The sequence below is a fragment of the Thamnophis sirtalis genome, unplaced genomic scaffold, assembly GCF_051295495.1.
Source record: "Thamnophis sirtalis isolate CommonGarterSnake01/CBP01778 unplaced genomic scaffold, rThaSir2_p1.2 scaffold_4, whole genome shotgun sequence".
NCBI classification, from domain to species: Eukaryota; Metazoa; Chordata; class Lepidosauria; order Squamata; family Natricidae; genus Thamnophis; species Thamnophis sirtalis.
Window position 1 is genome coordinate 40718670 of NW_028261384.1, and position 19244 is coordinate 40737913.

The following is a 19244-nucleotide window of genomic DNA, read 5'->3' on the forward strand; positions in this document are numbered from 1 at the left end:
AGTTAAGCTGCCGGCGACGGCAAGTCCCTCCCCGGAAGTTAGTTGAGCAAATACTCTCACGGCCGCCCAAAATGTCATAAGGCAACAAGTTTTTAACTTCCCAGAATTTCACCAGGCAAGATGCTATGAAAATAAAACCAAAAGTCTAAAAATCAGTCCAAATGTGAATATAAAAAGCAGTTTAGCTTTTAATCTGAAAGAATGTAAGGCTACCAGATGTGGGCAAAAATAATTACTGTATGCAACTAGACTATGAAAAAAAAAATTGCAGCCCTAATGAATTAGTCACCCACAGATACGGCCGATGATATATATAACATCAAGAAACCAAGAAACTGGTTGATCTTCATTTTTTTATTATACACAGAAACAGCAGCCTAAATTCTGAAGCTTGGAACAGATCTGCCTCTTGTTTTCAGTGTAGCTAATCATTTTGGTCTAAATAACATTGCATTCTTTATGTTAGCAAGCCATGCTATAAATTTTAATACTGGCCAAAGATTTTAGTACTGGGCAGGCCAAAGATTACATAAATCCACTTAAAGATCAAGGCCCTTTAATCTGTCCAGTTAGTAACTGGACAGATTAAAAGTAAAAAAATAAAAACACTAAAAATATCATGTTTCATGATAAAGTAAAAATATTCGTATTATATTTTCTGGGAATAGATTGCAACTCTGACATTTGCAGTATTACCTGAGACAAAAAAAAAATCTTACTCATGTCCATTCAAAAACTATAGTTAGTTCAGAATGCCATGTCCCAAATGCTAACAAGGCCCCTTGATTAGGAGCACATTGCACCTATGCTATCAATCTGCCGCATTGTTGCCACACTGGAGGGCCGCTCATGTGTCCTTGCCTAATCAAAAGGAAAACACCAGACAGAATTCCTCGGGATGAGCTAGCTTCGAATGAAACATCGAAGGTCTCTTTTATTAGAAAAGTTAGTTACAGCGTCATCAAAAAAGAGCGTATCAAAAGGCATATATAATCACACATGGTACAAGTAAACTAATGAAAAATCACTGCATTCTACAAATAAACCAATAGAAAATCACATCATGGCAAAGGGTGGGCAAAGGGGGAATAGAAAGTTACAAGTTGCATGGTATTGGGAGGGGAGAGGGGGAATAGAAAGTTACAGCACAGCATAGGGGGGAGAAGGGGCATGTGTGGGAGTAGCTGGCTCACATAGTTCATGTTACATGAGGCTGCATAGTGAGTCCTGGCCGTTAGGTCGGAAAGATGTTTCTGGTAAGATGTCTCTCTCCATCCCTCTGTGTGTGTGTGTGTGTGTGTGTTTCAGGCAGGCAAAACCCGCCTTGCACACAAACACCTGGAATGGATTCCAACATCAAATCTCCCTTCAAAAGGGAAGATGCTACAAATAATTAGTACTTCTGCTGCCAAGATTTGCCTCATGTCTCTTGCTTCTTTTTCTTTCCAGAAGTAGGGCATTAGGTGTAGTTTCTCTTTAGGTAACCTAATAGATGAGGCCAGTTCTGGTTGGAACAATCAGTCCTGTTGGTACCCATATATAATGTGAAGAGCTTTCTAGGTCAAACCAGCACTTTAAATTGTACCATAGCATAGATAAAATAGATAAGACGAAATAACAAAAATAAAGATGAGACCAGCCAGTGTGGCTAGAATGGCTTGTCTTATCTTCAAAATCACTTAGAAGCATGCTGAGAACGAATATTCTGGAGCCTATTCTACTTTCATTTTTGAGTTATTTTATGTCTGAGTTGTCATTTTATTGCTTTTTAATTGGAGATTGATTACCTAGTGCAGATGTTTTAAATATTTTTCTTTATATGAGGTGTGTGTAGTGGCATACAAAGGTAACAATATCATACAATTTGTATTTCCCCTTGTTCCTATTGAAGTGAGGTATTTTATGCCTCATTATTGCAAAATGAAGAGGTAGAGTCCTTGTGATTAAATGCAGGTGATTTTACTAAATTGATAAATATTACAGTTCCGCACTTTACTGAATGAAATAAAATCCTTGGTAAGGTAATATGGATGTATGTCATTGTTCCAAACATCAGCAGGTTCTGTAACCCAGCTTGTAATCAATTTAAAAAATTGACCCAAATTATGGCAGATTAAAATATATTTATTTGTCATATAGATATAAATATTTTAATACATTCAATAAAATTTAAAATGTGAAACATAAATATTCTCCAGTATTTAGATTATATTTATACTGGATTTCTGCTACTCAGATTCACCCTGAAAAGAAAACAAAGGCAATTTTTAAAAATGCACACAAAGTCCTAACATTTATATTACAATTTTCACCATAAAGTAACCTAGATATTCCAAACTTAAAGCAGTTGACATGCTATTGTTCTTAAAACTGAATGAAGTCAACATCCCACATTTCTAAACTAGCTAGTAAATGGAATGGGAATATACAGAATCCAACATTTTTTGAAATGTCCATTAATACATATAGGTAGTCCTTGACTTAAAACAGTTCATTTAGTGACTGTTCAAAATTACAATGGTACTGAAAAAAGTGAGTTATGACAATTTTTCACACAGTTATAAGTGTTGCAGCATTCCCATGATGATATGATCAAAATTCAGACTCATATTTATGACAGTTACAGTATCACATGAGCACCTTTTGTAACCTTCTGACAAGCAAACTCAATGGGGAAACCAGATTCATTTAACAACCATGTTACTAACTTAACAACTTCAGTGATTCACTTAACAATTGTGACAAGAAAGGTCTTAAAATTTAACAAATGTTTCACTTAACAATAGAAATTTTGCATTCCACTGTGGTCGTAAGTCGAGGACTACCTATACTTTTATATAAAAAATCTACCTGTTTGCTTACCTGACTGTAGTCTTCAACAATATAACTAAATTGATTGGGGAGAAATAATAATTCAATCAATTTCATAGTCTGAGATGTAAACTATAATTTTATCTAAAGCCCTTAGCTATAAATCTACTTGAAGACAATTCTCTCTAAGCACAATATGATAGTTTTGATGTGTTCTGTAATCAAATCAGGGCAAAGTTTGAACATTTAGTTGATTTTGATTTAGATCTTATCAACTTCTACACCACAGTTTAGTAATGTTGTCTTTTCCTTTTAAATGGAATGTCTTTGGCTAACCTGAATCAATTGATGTTTGCTCAAAGCATTTAACCTAGTGTAACTTAAATCATGGATAAGAGATTTACCCATGAGTGCTGTAGTTGTTCAGATAGCATGACAAGATAAAGGCAGCTATAGACTGCCATTCCTATCAACCACTATTGTTTCCAATTTATGACTATTTGGGTAACACTTTCTGGGTTTCTTTTTCCAAATTGGAAGAATATCTCCTCATACTGGCCTAATTAATCACAATTATTGTGTGTGAGAGAAATCTGATCCTCTCAAGAGCTTTACAGATACCTGTTATATACTGTGGCTGGAACACTCTCTTTTTATAACTCTTTGGGTCTCCTAGCTATATATTTAGAGACAGTTGAAGTTTTCCAACAAGTGAACTTAAAAGAAAGCATTCACTAAAATTAAGAAAAAAATAAATGATAAATTTGAATGTCATGATAGACCTAACATAATACTTTGGGTGAACCAGATTAATGGATAACAAATAAATTAACGGAAATCCCCTTAAATAAAAAAAAATCAAGAGTGAAAAGAATAAACAACCTCAATCCAGTTTTATCTCTTTGTGCCTTTTCAACCTCATTAATTTGTAGAATCCAGAAGATCAGATTACACTTTGTATTTGTCATGCATCCTTTTAAATAAAAAAATATTTCTTAATACCTTGAATCATATTCTTCAGTTTGAGTTTCAATTGTTCTGTGGGGTAAAATGAAACTTAGTTATTTCTCACTACAACTATTAGCCATTCATCTCATGATCAGAATGCAGTATGAAACTACCAGCTACACCCATGATGGCGAACCTATGGTATGTATACCACAGTGGCATGCAGTGCCCTCTCTGCAGGCACACAAACTGTCACCCCAGCTCAGCTCCTCCGCGCATGTGGGAGCACCTCCCATCAGCCAGCTAATTTTTGGGTCTCTGCAGTGCATGCGCAGGAGGGCGGATGCACGCATGTACAGAGGCGGGGGGAAGCGTGGGGGATTGCATCCCTTGTGGCCCGTTTTTGGTCCCAGGAAGCTTCAGGGAGGACTGCTAGGCCCAAAATGGGGCACGGGGGGGGGTTCATGTGAGCAGGGGTGGGGGGAGCATGGGGGGTCATACATGTGCAGGGAGTGGGGCACATGGGGGTGTTACACATGTATTGCATTATGGATAAGGGCGCATGTGCATGCAGTTGTGTGTGTGCACTTTTGATATGTGATGACAAAAAGGTTAGCCATCACTAACCTATATTTTGGGCTACATATGTAGATTGCAACATTGTGTATGACCATTAGATGGTAGCAAAAGGATACCGAAAATTGTTACTGCTGTTTTATATTGTACTTGTTTAGATTTATGCAATTCAGATTTCCTAGGCTTACTATGCATCCTCATGTTATGTAGGAAAGGAGGGCTGGAGGGAACAAAACCCTGCCACACAATTATTGTAAACTAATGTGTAGTCCACATTTGATATATTGGCTTTCAATATGATATTGGAATTTAATTCTCTGGGCATAATATCCATAGCAAATAAAAAAAGTAATAGTTCAATTTAACTCTCCCTTCACCCATCTCTATATTTACATAGAGAAAAGTACTATATAAAACGGGGGTGTCAAACTCAAGGCCTGCGGGCCGGATCCAGCCCTGTGGGTGCTTAGATCTAGCCTATGGGACCGGCCTAGAAATATCAAAGGACCTGCCGGTGGTGCCTCTGCTGGCTGAAAATGGGACATGGGGGGGAGGAGGGACACAGCCTGTTTTCATCCACCATGGCCTCCTGCAGCACTCTGTTGGCCAAAACCAGGTCACGAGGGGGGGGGGGGGTGTTGAACAATGTAATGAGTGGTAAGCTGTAATGTAATATGGTAAGCTGTATGATCTACCTTTTGAATAGTATCACCAACCCTTGGCATTTACTGTATACCCTAAAGAAATTAATTATTCTTCATTGCTCCAGTGACTTTTGAGAAGGCAGCCCATGCAATCAAAACCCTTAAGAAAGGCTGAATTAGAAGGACTAATTGAAGCCATCAGGAGGTTTAAAAAAATAAAAATTAATTTACTATAGTAATGCCTTACCACTCCCCCCGCCCCCATGAAGTTTTATTACTTCTCTTAAAGAAAGGAATCTGAGAGTGTTTTACAGTTGAACGATATTTGAGAGTGAAATGTAGCAGTTACTATCCCAAACACAAACTCCACTTTGGAAGTTTTAAAAGATTAGTTAGAAAATCCAGGTAAGCATTCCCTTCATCTTCACCTGAAAATATCTGCAAGCAGCTCTGTGAGTCAAAGGGTAATGAGTATATGCTACAACTCAAAAATAATGGGAGTCCCTGACTTACAACCATTTGTTTAGTGTCTGTTCAGACCCACCATAGTGTTGTGGCCCAGCAGGAGCCATTAGAGCTGCCACCAGATTCTGACAGCGAGGGGCCCTATGAGTTGGCTCTGGAGGATGTGGAGGACCCTGGACAGGGTTCCGACTCCGAGCAGGGCTCAGAGAGGCTGGTTGGCCACCAGGAGGCCCCTGACCCTTGGATCAGTGGGGAGGAGATAAGGGAGTGTGATCCTGATGTCAGCAGTGGGGAGGAGCCAAGGGAGTTGTTCCTAGATGCCCGGCAACAAAAAGGCTAATAGGCGTAAGGAACAATTACGCAATTATAGGATGTAATTGCACTCAGCTGGTGGTCATTAGGCTCCTCCCCAGACTATAAAAGTACTGCTTGTGCACACGCCCCTTTTGCAGAAGTCAACGCAAGAACGAATGTTGGAGAACATTATTGTGAGCTTGGCAGGCTGGATTGCTGCCATGGCTTATCTGTGCTGGATTGTTGCCAAGCTTGTCTGTGCTGGTTTGCTGCCAAGGACCTGTCTGTCTGTTAATTAAATGCGTAACTTATCTTTGGCTCGGAATGTGTTGGTGTGGGACGAGGGGGGGTCGGAACATATGGCCATGCCCATCCCTGGCCATGTCCCACCATTACCCCCAGCCTACAAGGTCAAACACAACCTGATGGGGTCCTCAATGAAATCAAATTTGATACCCCTGGTATAAAGTAACAGGAGGCAACTACCATCAGGCACAATTGCTTCCAAATAAAACTTCTGTGCTTGCATTTAAATTAATGAACAACTTATTGTTAAAATTGGCATAATTAGATGAAATAGTTTATACTCATAAATTAAAACATGGTTATATAAATTGCTAGGAATGGAAAAGGGATGCTAGCAAACTAATTTAAATACAATTATTACAGCACGGCATTATGTGAATGGGGTTTTCTACAATGTGAAACTTATTTTGAATAATGTTTATACAAGCAGATAATTTACAATTTTTTTAAAAATTGTACTTACATTTTAGTGTAAGTGATCATTTGTAATTCTTCAAGCATTTTTAATTTACTAAAATCCATTTTATTTCATAAAAATTAGCAAATATACATCAATTGGATAGAAAAGTATTTTTGTTGAAATATAATCTCTCACATACCAAATTTAATTTCTTAAGGAATTTCTTTAAAGAAACACCAATGTTTTAAACTTAAAAGCAACTTCAAAACAAAATATACTACATAATTATCCTTACCTCTTCTCCAGTTCATCTGTTTGAGTGCTGTGGATTTTGAAATGGAAGATTATCATTTTAGTAGTAATGATATTGACTGATATACATACCCTTTACTAAATGCATAACCCCAAAATATTTTAACACAATTTTTAGAATTGTATTCACACTTTTAAATAAATCAAATGAAATTGAACAGTGTTATTGATCTGATGTGTTAACTATAAATTAATTTACTACCTATAGAAAAAACACACATCCTATTAAGACAATCATTCATAAGAATGGATGTAAGGATGTAAGAATTTAACCTCAAGTGCATCCTGAAGTTTGAAATGATAAATGAATAAAAATTGTAGCCTGAATCTTAAATAGGTATAAAAGTTTTAAAAATGTGAAAACGTGGATATTTGGACTCTAAATTGGAAGTTACTGACTGATCCATACAAAAGTGGCCCCACCCATCTTTTTTCATTGTTGTTACTTGAGCTACTGAATCAAAAAATAGTAGGTGCCAGCCATCAAAATTTGCCCAGCCCTGCTAGAGGTACTATGAATACACAAATAAATGACAATACCTATAATTTTATAAGTATATCTAGTTAATTACTTTGAGTAATTAATTGCATTAACTGTTGAATGGAACACAACCTACCCTTACCTGACATGCTTCTTAGGTTCACTTAATATTCTTTTTGCTATAAAATTAAAATTGACATCACATTCATTTATATTTGGATTTTTAAAATATATTTACTCTTTGCTTGTACTAATCACTTTAACAGAAAATATTTCGTATATTCAGCATTCAGGTTTAAGGCAAAGTTTTCTAACATTAGAAAATAGAATTTCAAAGATGTTTATTTAAACTGTGGAATTAATATATCAAATAATGCTTAACTTAGGATAATATACTGTTGCTATTCATAGTAAGATCACAACCTCATACAAACTGACAAAAAACAAGTGGCTTTAAAAAATTGAATCTTTTGTAACTATTTAAATATTAGTAACATACCTTGGCCACTGAGAAGTTCAGACTCTTCATACTGAAAGGAGAGATCTAACTTTCATTTAATTATACCAAGCCAAAAGTCTTCAGAAGTTCAAAAGCTATGATATTGTTTAAATGTAAAGGTTTGCCTTTGACTCAATCTTCTTCTGGTGATATATATCTGGGCTGCAAAAGTTTGAAGTAGCTAAAACTTGCTAATAAAAGAATATTGATGTTGGATTTGCATATCACACTAAGACATCTTGTGTTCTTTAAATAGCACTTAGGATTGTTAAAAATCTTCTAGAAGAAAGCACTTTTCTGTATCTGTTGCCATCCAATGCCTATCCAAATTTGTGCATTCCAGATCTGGCAATACTATCCTTTATGATTTGTAAACAATGTAAATAATTGTGTGTTGAATAAGGTCTGCCAGTTGCCATTGTAGAATAAATCACTGTTAAGATAGTTGAACTTACATGTAAATTGGATGGAGTCTCCTTCAATTTCTACTACAACCAAAGCTAGTCTTAATCAAGTACTATTGATTTTACAATTTTCAAAGATATTCAAACTGTATTATCACTTAGTACAACACGAAATCCCAATCTATTCTTCTTTGTGCAAAAAGTAAGTGACATTAAGGATTGTTTCTAAAACAAAAATCAACTCACCCAGAAATTGGTAACATTCAGGTAATTTGATATTTCACCAGAAAGTCTCTCAATTTCACTTTGAAAAAGCAGAATATAAATTCACATACATATGTTTAAATTGAAAACTACTACCATGTCAGTTATCTAAAAAGCATAACAACATTAAATGGCATCCAGTATGCTCTGTAGGCTAACATTGCCGATCATTTTTATTAAAACATTTATAGTTTTTATTCCATTTTTAGTAAGAAAAAAAGAGAACCTTATAGGTTAGTAAAGGAATTTAATTGATAAAATAGAGTCTTAACTTTAAAATATATATTTTAAATTATTAAAATATCTAGGTATATTTTAGCTGACCATTAATTATTAATTCATCAGCAAGGCAAACAAAAACAATGGAGAAACAGTGCAACTACACAAGTACCATGATATGAATAATAGATAGAGGTAGTCTTCAACTTAGAACCATAATTGAGCCAAAATTTCCATTCCTAAGCAGAACTGAGTTTTGTCCTATTTTACAATCTTTCTTGCCACAGTTGTTAAGCAAATCACTGCAGTTGTTACATTATCACTGTGGTCAAGTGAATCTGGCTACCTCATTGATTTTGCTTATTGATGGGTTGTAAAATATGATTACATGACGCCCGGATGCTTCAATCATCATAATTACATGTCAGTTACGAAGAGTCCAAAATTTTATCATGTGACCATGAAGATTGAGCAGTGGTCATAAGTGTGAATACAGTCATAAATCACTTTTTCACTGTTGTTTTAACTTCAAGTGGTCACTAAACAAATGGATGTAAATTGAGGTCTCCCTGTATTGCCCATGTCACTTAAGGAATTATATTGCCCACGTCACTTAATCACAAATATAAATGAGGAATGAAAGTGGCAGTGGCATGACAAGGATATATAATATTAGGATTATTTTTTAATTGTTAATTCCTGAATTAAATTAGCAGACCACCTAACATTTGTACTACAGTATTATCTAAAATGGAAATATGAACCCAAAAATCCAAATTAATCAAGCTAAAAAACATCAGAGGTGCTTAAAAGTTTGTGAACCCTTTTGAATGTGCAGTATTTTTGCATAAATATGACCTATAACAATAAACGAGTCCTAGAGAACCCAATTAAACAAATGATTAAAAAATATAGTTTTTCCTGCTTCCTGATCCTAGAGGAATCAGTTTATTAAAGTTCCTATGAAAACCAGGAGGCTCTCAGGCTTTGTGGATAGAGACAATCCATAGAGATATAATCTGATCTAAGACTGATAATCACCCACTGATTTTAGGAAGCAACTAAAGCCTTAGTCAAACTGCATCAGAGTCTCAGGAACAACTGCCAACTTCCTCCCAATTGGCTAAACATACATAACACACCACACCTTCACTTCACACTCCTCTTACCAGCAAAATTAGAGGCATATACCATATTTTCGGTCCCCCAAATCCTAATGAATTAGGGATCACCAAAACGCCTCTCATCCAGGAGATCTTCAATTCAGTTGCCATTAGTCTCTAATACCATCTGTTAAATCCAGTTTATTATTCAAATGTATGTACCCTTCTAAAGCCCAAATGTTCATATATCATAGATATCTATATGACTCTTACCTCTGAGTTTGGCTGTCACATGCAGAAGAGAAGATGATTGTGCTCAGCAAGTCAAGTTTTATAGCAGCTACAAAACTAGTCAGGCCTTGCTGTATATGTAATGGTATTGACAAAGACCTTGAGAAATGGGGAATAGATACTGCCTAGGTGACAATCAGATAAGAGAGGCTCCAATCAGATAAGAGAGGGTAGCTTCATAATGAGTGAAAAAAGAGGCTCAGATGAGTCACACACACATACCCAACTTTTCAGAACTATAAAAGGAAATGGCAGAAGACGCATACTTAGTTTGATGTCAGCCTTTCCTTGCATACCAGACAGAAAACAAACCAGAAGAGATAATGCTATATTATTGTACAGCTACATTAACAGAATCTTGCAAGTCTGAAAGTACAATTTTTCCATCATTTCTTTTAACACTTGATAAGTTAGGTTTCTTCTGAGCTTCTTTCTTGGTCAATTATGCAGCTGTGATCTGTATCCTTCCTTATTTGATGTTTCTATAGGCATCATCTCTTTGCCGCATTTCTCAAGGCCTTCATCACTTATAAATACATATACCCACTAGATGCTCAACTGTTACTTGGGTGTCTATTCTGTCCATTCTGATTATCAAAGGTAGGCTTCCCTTGGTCAATATCCCTGAGAGATCAGCCTCTGCTGATAAACTGTTGCTGCCACCTGCCAATTTTCTTACTGCCATTATGCCACTAGATAGTCAACAGCTTAGTGCAGCTTATAGGCTAACACCAAGCACTACTAAACAGTTGAATGATGCTGCTGCTATTGCCAGCTTTCCAAGCAAGCTGTTTAGATGTGCTATGCCCACTGGTTCTCAACCTACTACAGGCTACCAAGTGCACCTTCCTGCTCATTCACCCATGAGATTACAATGGAAGCTGTCTTGTCACTATCTCCTGCTTCCACTGCAATTCTTCACAGCATTGATTTATAGTACAGGGAGATCTGAAAAGACTCCAAATCTTTTTCAACCACTCACAAAGTAAATATATATAACGGATAAGAGCCTGTGGCCTAATGGCTAAGAAATCTGCCTGGTATGTAATATAGCCCAGGTTCAAATCCCAATAAGGGTATGGCTAGCTGATGAGAGCTAAATAGCTTGAAATAGATCTATACTAGTCTCCCTTTATTTATTTATCAGCACAATTAAAACACAAATATAACAAAGGCAACAGTAAAAATATTGGGTTTCTATCGTGATGGACTCTTGTGACGAGCCGATTGACAGATGATGGAAGCAGTTAGCTTCCTCCCATAATTGGGGCTTACCAGGGGTTGACACACACACACACACACACACACACACACACACACACACACACACACACACACACTGTATATTCCACCTTCAACACATTTCATCACCAAATTCCTGTGTCCAATCCCAAGCTTTCATCTAGACTTGAGCCCATTAAAATAAATATGTAAAAAAGTACTTTGGTATGTCGAAAATCTTTCAACAAACAAATTAAAAATGCCTTTCAACAAATATATTAAAAATGTCATCAACATATAATAACTTACTTCTCATATTCTTCTTTCTTCAGGGCCCAGTCTGAGGGGGGAAAAAGTTTGCTTTTTGAAAAAGTAACTTTCCTCCCAGATTTGAGTAAAGTTTATTTTCTTAGAGCACATTTTCTTATTTCAGAATATTTATTACTATTTTTGTCTATTATTGTAGTCTTTACTTAGTCAAACCAAATCAGTATAAAAACTCTTGTATTGGGCCAAGGCTACAGATTAGAGATGAAAACCATTCTCTCACTGATATTTTACTGTAACCTATAATTGGAGGCATGTCAACTTCAGTCCAGATAACACTGAGCAAGTATCATTTGTTCTTAATAGAGTTGTTCTACCTGGCTACCCCCTTTTAAAGCCATATAAATGAATGGCCATTATTACATATTCTGGGTTTTGGATTACACTGGTTAATTATACACTGTATACAGTACTTCCTTGTATTTGTTTCATCTTTCATGTTTTCTAATCAGTTTTATTAGCTGAGTTCTGTTTCTAGTATTTTGAGTCAAGGGGGTGCAGAAATGTCCACATTCTACAGGCCATCTATGATTTCATATATTTCAATAATGTATCTCCTTAATAGGCTTTTTCACATGGAAATTATTTGAACATATTTGCTTAGCTTTAGAAAGAAACAAGAGAGAGTTCTCCATGGTAAAACATGGTAAATCTAAATATATTTCTTTATATCTTAAGGTGATATTTGGACTGTGTCAGAATGCACAGGCTAAAAATGAATTTCACTCATGAACTAGGAGATGAGTATAATATCATTTGGACATAGCAGAAAAAAATGATAAGGCATGCTTATATCATAGTTAGGTAGAGACATGATCCAAGTTTGTAGCTGGATAGAAAATGACTTGAGGGCATCAGATAATTTTTGACATAGCCAGAATATTTTTAAAATTAATAACAGGGACAAATAGTCTTAGCCCTTCTGGACCTATATTGACTACTATACTTCTCTAAAATCACAACCTCCTCATAGATTTTGTTTGCTAATACATACCTTTTGTTTTATAACGCAGCCTTGAGTTCTAATTTTAAAAAGAATAACAATTAAATTAGGCTTTATGATAAACTACATTCTGAATACATTGAAAAAATTGCTATTACTATGAAGCTCTATGATTACATTTCAAAGTCTACAATAGAGAGAAGCTAAATGTTTTATTAGGGCTATGCAGATTCAAATGGAAAAAAGATGATTTGTGAAGCATGTGATCATCACATAGCATTTGACAATTCCTTCTTAAATCAAACATATCCCTTCTTTGGAATACAGTATTATGTCACATGAGATAAGATAGTTGTAGATTTTTTTAAAAATGGTGAACTGTTTATCACATGTACTCTAAATCACATTCCCCTTTTTAATCTGTATGTCTTTAAAGCCATTTCATTTATTTCCAAATAGACATCCTCAGCTTAAGGCCTTTTTATAATAATCCATCTAGCTGGAATTGGCTATTATGGAAATGTAACACAACAAAAATATTATTTATTCCAAAGTTTAATATTTACAACATTTACATTATACTCTTTTGTCATGTGGTAATATCAAGATTTTATGTCATGCGTAAGTATCAACTCAGATTTTGGATTAAAATATGTATTTCTTTTAACCTACCCTTTCTACAAGGATTTCCTGTGCTCAATCGTTTAGTCCCTGGTTATCTCACAATTGAACTATTGTAATGCGTTCTATATGGGGCTATCCTTGAATAGCATTCGGAAACAACCACTGGTGCAGAGTGTGGCAATATGGGCAGTTATGAGGGCCCCTAGAAACCCCCAGTAACGCCACTGTTCCTTGGGCTGAATTAGTTATCAGTTTACTTCTGGGTGCAATTCAGGGTCCAGGTTACTTGAAGGACCATCTCACCCCACTGGGATTGGCCCATACCATCTGTGCTGGCAGAGAAGGCATGCTGTGGTTCCCATTAGCCAGAATATTCTGGCTTGAAGGTCCAGGAGAAGGGCCTTCTCTGCTGTTGTTCCTCTGGAACATCTTGCTCCCCAATGTGAGCTTAGCCCCAATCTTCCTATCTCTTCGTAAGGGCCTAAAGATTTAACAGTTGACTTAGCACCCTAGTGGTGGGAACATCACAGTGGAAGTGGTTGATTGAATAACAATCAACTCTGTCCATGCCCTCCCCATACGTCTTCAGTCTTTAAAGTTGATTTTAATTATTTATATTTTAACTGTACATATATAGATGTATATTTTTATGACTTAAGCCACCCAGAGTTACCTATGGTAAGATGGACTGCAAATAAATTTTATAAATAAATACATATTTTTATGCTAAAACTTAAATACTATATTTAGGGCTTCTTACACTGATTTCCTTAATTTTGTTTTGTAAGCATGCATTGTCTTTTTGCCCCTTTTCTAAGATAAATGTATTTATATACATGGATGATAATATTCATGGTTTTTATTATAAATTAAGTAATCTTTGCATGGCTAAGGTGAGTGGATATTACATTACTGCTTTCCATTTCAAAACAATACAGGAGAGTCTGCAACATTTAGTGCTTTGTTTAGCTCAAGGAAAACATTTCTAAGTTAAGTACCTTTCTTCCTTCCTTTTTAATTATATTCCTGGAGAGAGGCTGCAAGAATGGCTGAGGTATTAGAATATGAAACTGAGGCCAAGTGAATAACCAACAGCAGGGGTGGGCAATTAGCACATCTGAATTACTTTGCAACACTTTTTGCCCTCAGACTCAATCTCAGAGGTGTATATTTCATTTTGAAGTGGAGAAAAATGAAAGCTGTATATTCAGTGCACTTTACAAAAAACGAATAAAAATCCGAATATCTATGATAGTCCAAAGTCTGAGATGCCCACATAACATAATTTTACATTATATTAATCCTACTTACTCTAATGCATGTTCCCTCTTCAAAACTATATGTAATATGTGGTCTCTAAAGATTTTTCAGCCCAACCTTATTGAGGTCAGGCAAGGTTCACTATATGCATGTAGTGTGTCACAATTACATTTACAGAAATTGTAAAAATATAAAAAAAGGAGAACCAATCATTTCTCCCTTTCTATTTTGTACATAAATCCATAGAATTCTAGATAATCATTTTATTTCTAATCTTTCTCTGATATTCTTTTCCATCTTTAAAGTTTGGGGCATAAAATTAGTAGATTTCCCATATAAACCTTCCTAAACTCTCAAGGTAAAAGTGGAATTAATGCAAATTATTAAAATAATCATTAGATCATATGAATAATATGCAGCACTTAATCTGAAGCTGAATGTATGATCATCAGATCAAATCATTCTATTAGATAAGGTGAAGTTCTCATTGAAATAATAGCCATTATATCGAATCCTGAAACACAGAATGATGCTGTAAGTCAATCATACACTTAAATAAATTATCAAATGGATACCGCATTTTTTAGCTTCCTATTTTCTGTTCTGAGAGCATCAATCTCCTGTACCTAAACAAAAACACACACAAAAGTCTAATTATTTTTGCGATATAAGTAACATATCGTAAAGCAAAGACTAATTATTGAAATTGCAAAAAGGCTATGATAGAATTATTTTAGATATCTCCTCATGGATGGAATAGAGGCAATAGTATGGTAACTTGCAAATAAATATTTAAATTAATTCAGCTTGAATGGAATAGCATAGATATGCTTGGATTAAAAGTGGACTATGTAGCACACTGAAAAAATGTGCCAAACTAACTGCTACTATTCTCAACAGAAAATGCCGAATCTGGCACAGATATGACTAAAGGTGATAACAGACTACAGCTTCTCTATTTTATCACAAAATCATTATCTCAATTGATCAAAGTTAAGATTGGTATTGGTATTGGAGTTCAGTATCTACATGCCGTTTTGGTGACTACCATGGCATACAGAATAGTGACCTACAATGTAAAAAGAATAAATTATAACAAATGTGAATTAACAAATGGAATGAACAAAGAAAAAAGTAATGTTTGTGGACAAATGAGAAAGACATAATGCATAAAACTGCAAATAAATATATGAAAAAAGGATATATTTGTCAAAAGCAAGAGAAGGCCAAGAAAGTCATTTCTGGAAGGTGCTGATGAGATCCTCAATGGGGAGGGGGGAGCTGAACAAAAAGCTATATATGAAGCATTGGATAAATGTGGTAGAAGCTAGGATGGTTTGCAAAGTTATAAATAGCAATAGTGTTAATGGTGTTGGTGGAAAATTAGTTTTAATTAGTTATCCTTTTCTTATGTTATGGCTACCATTTCTTAGTATTTTTCAGTATTCTGTATAATCCTGATTACTCCAAAAGAGAATTGCACATTATGTCTATTTGCACGTTACTGTAATTACTGTATAGCTCTAAATTATACACGCATTCTTTCTTGATTTTCAGTTCCTTCTTTGAAATCTATTGCTAAAGCTGTTTATGGTATATAAATATATATGAAGGAAAGTCTTTTGAATTTTACTATTTTACTACAGGTGAACCTTGTATTTTTTTATCAGTATATTGTTTAATTTGTGACTGCTAGTTTACTTTAAATGAAGATTAAGATTTACTCTGAATTAACTATATATTTTGCCTCAACTAAAACTCAACATCATCAAGAATTTTTCTTTCAAATGAAGGCACAAATGAAGGCACAAATGAAGGCACAGTAAAAACATATGCAGAACAACAAAATCAAATTCAGTTTCTGTTGCCTACATATTGTTTTCTTGGCCATGATATTATACATATGGTTTGCCTTGGTATGCTCCCTATTAAGTAATATTAGTAGAGTAAAAGTTACAGGCAGAACAAGTTATGAAGAGTGAAGGAAATGAATTTTAATTGTTGTTTTCAAATTTCTTGTTCCTCCCATGGAAAATGAAAAATGCCCACAGAAGTGAGGATTTCTTTAAAAAAAAAACATGCAGCCCACAGATATCTAATATTATTTCCAAATTGAAATTTTTTAATGTGGCAAAATTAAAGGTATGACTAGAGATTTATTATAATAACTATATTTAAATTTAAATGGAAATGACATATATTTTTGTATAGATCTAATCCATTAGTTTTTTTAATAGAGTTCCTGATATATAGGACAAAATTACAGTGGTTTTGAGCCTGAAAATGTTGTATAGCCTTGTTTTACATGGTGATCTTCCTTTGGTTAAAACACTTCTATTTCCATGAACTTCATAATATAAAAATTTTAAATGAATTACTTACAGACTGACTGCTGTCCAGAAAGCTGCAGATTTCATGTACAAGCCTCTTTCTCTGATCTTTGTTTTTTCTTAAAATACAAAAATGTTATTTTTAGACAATATTAATTTATAGACAATTTTTTAAGTCTCATCAATCTTTCAAGGAAATAAATAGATGCTTACAAAATCTGCAGATAGGTTTCACTTTTCATCAGCAACTGCTCACCATTTTCTATGAAATAACATTTATGATATTAAATCACACCTCTCCAATTAGACTTGTGCCATCACTATTTGCTGACATAGATTTGAGTCCTAGTGAATTTATCACTGTTGCATTTCTTTTTCATAAATATTAATGTAAAAGCCATTCAGATATAATAAATATTGTTTTTAAAACAAAAATTAGAATAGAAATGTAATAAATTACATATAATTATATGTGAGAACATTTGCAAAATTGTAATAATTTTTTACAAATTATTGCAACATGTTAACAATTGGTAGGAAAGCATCTATTAAGTTCAAACTAGAAAAAATGATAAATTTGAAAAGAGAAGATCGACTATTTGTGCAATGTTTCTCATACAATAAATATATTTCATAGATAATTTAGTTTGTTAACTTGACATTTCTATTATTAAGAGGTTTGTTTTTTCTCAAAAGAGAAATGGTGTGTATAGAGATACATGCACAAGTCCTACTAGATCAGCCAGCATTTGTTGGTTTGAAAAAATGGCATTTCAGTATTGTTTATGTAAGCAAAATCTTCTTACAAATACTAAAGTCTGATGCACAGAGTATTTTCAAACAGAATGTTAACTGTCAGTATTATAAGCATAGTTCAGTCACAATCTCAAACCTAATGAACCTACTTCTATGAAACAGTGGCTATCTTCTGGCAGGATAACATGCATCCTCTAAATATCCTTCTGGCAAGATAACATAAATCCTTCTAAATTCCAATGTAACAGAGGTAAATTGGGAAAGTTTACCAGTTATGTACTACTTATTTGCAACTTATGTTATTTATTCTACCCAGCAGGTAATATTTAAATATGTTAGAACTTTTCCTCACCATGTTTCTCAAGTAATGGCATTTTTAAAGCAAAACCTGCAACAAAAATAAAATTAGAATGATTTATCCTTTATTTTATGATTTGTCCTCCATTGGTCAAACTTGATGGAGAGGTCAAGCCAAAGCATCCCAAAGGCTACCAAACTACATGGGAATGGGAGAACATTTCTAGGTGCCTCACATCCTAAAGTGGAATAGTAGCCATCACTGTAAATTGACAAATTGATAAAAAGATAGCAGGGAAGAAATAGCAAATTCCTGCTGCTGCCATTTATATATACCTAACTGTTCATACATAAAAAGTGTATCATTGAGATATTGGCAATCTCCATTATTTAATTTTGTATTGTTCCTTATTGTTAAATAACAATGAGAACAATTTATCAATGGACCGCTTGCTTCCAGAAGTTGTGGATGCTCCATCACTGAAGATTTTTAAGAAAGAGACTGGACAGCCAGTTGTCTGGAATAATAGTACAGGATCTCCTGCTTGAACAGAGGGTGGATTAGAAGACCTTAAGGTCCTTTCCAACTCTTATTATTCCATATTCTACAATGTTTTTAATAATAAGCCACCCACCTGCTGGGAATCAAATGATATATAAATGAAATATTTTTAATTATTTATTTTATTTATTAAACATAAAACTCAGTCAAGTGAACATTTAAAGATGTATCAAAAATACCACTGACTGGTGCTAATAATTGATAGGGGTTGCTGCCAGCATCCTAGGTGTCAACCAAGTATCTTCTTAAAATACATGATGTTCCCGCATAGCAGCTTTTTGCAGTTCCGTTGATATTATTGCAGGAAGCTGCAATTTCTTTATGTGTTTTGTAAACTTCTTAGACATGGTACCAAGTGCCCCGATGGTATCACCTTCATATTATTATTATTATTATTATTATTATTATTATTATTATTATTATTATTATTATTATTATTATTATACCAATTTGCATTTATTTTGAATGTCATGGATATGAAGTGCATTTCCCAATGGAAATAACTAACAATTATAAATCAAAATTTCATTCAAGCTGAGCTTGATTCCTGTAGCCTCTAGGGACATCCACTCAGTTTTTTTAATACCGTAACATTTTTCTTAATAAAACCATTTCCTAATTCACAGTCGATCTCAAAGCTGAGTTATTTCCTCGTGGCCTCCATCCAAGCACTAATAGTAGTGAGTGCTGACCCTGAAAACATTACAAGCTGCCACCTGCTGGGGCCTCATAGCACTAATAATTATTCCTCGCCCCGCCCCGCCCGCCCGCACCTCCTATGCATTCGCCCTTAGTTGAGAGACAGCCCTATCAGTAGGCGGGAATTGTCGAACGCTATTCGCGTGCGCTTTTCTTTATCTTGAACCCAACCTCGCGGTCTTTCTGTGGCTGTTTCCAGGTTTTTCTA

The 19244-nt window shown here is 34.7% G+C and overlaps 1 protein-coding gene across 1 annotated transcript; it reads right to left on the minus strand.

Annotated features, from left to right (window-relative positions):
- Positions 1-2228: 2228 nt before the first annotated feature.
- On the minus strand, positions 2229-19244 carry LOC148045815 (uncharacterized). Its single transcript, XM_087714376.1, has 14 exons — positions 19111-19244; positions 17831-17866; positions 16936-16984; positions 16775-16841; positions 14968-15018; positions 12560-12587; positions 11548-11578; positions 8387-8444; positions 7737-7767; positions 7380-7416; positions 6740-6766; positions 3814-3849; positions 2863-2887; positions 2229-2243 (listed from the first exon to the last, which is right to left on the minus strand). Exons 2-14 carry the CDS (start codon positions 17850-17852, stop codon positions 2229-2231), a joined length of 477 nt encoding a protein of 158 aa, XP_087570502.1. The 5' UTR covers positions 17853-17866; positions 19111-19244.

Coding starts and splice junctions, on each gene's coding strand:
- LOC148045815 (XM_087714376.1), bottom strand. CDS start 17,852: ATGCCATTACTTGAGAAACATG. Junction 12,588..14,967: donor ATAGGAAGCTAAAAAATGCG/GTATCCATTTGA, acceptor TTTTAAAATTAG/AACTCAAGGCTGCGTTATAA. Junction 2,888..3,813: donor ACTGAAGAATATGATTCAAG/GTATTAAGAAAT, acceptor CAATCAATTTAG/TTATATTGTTGAAGACTACA.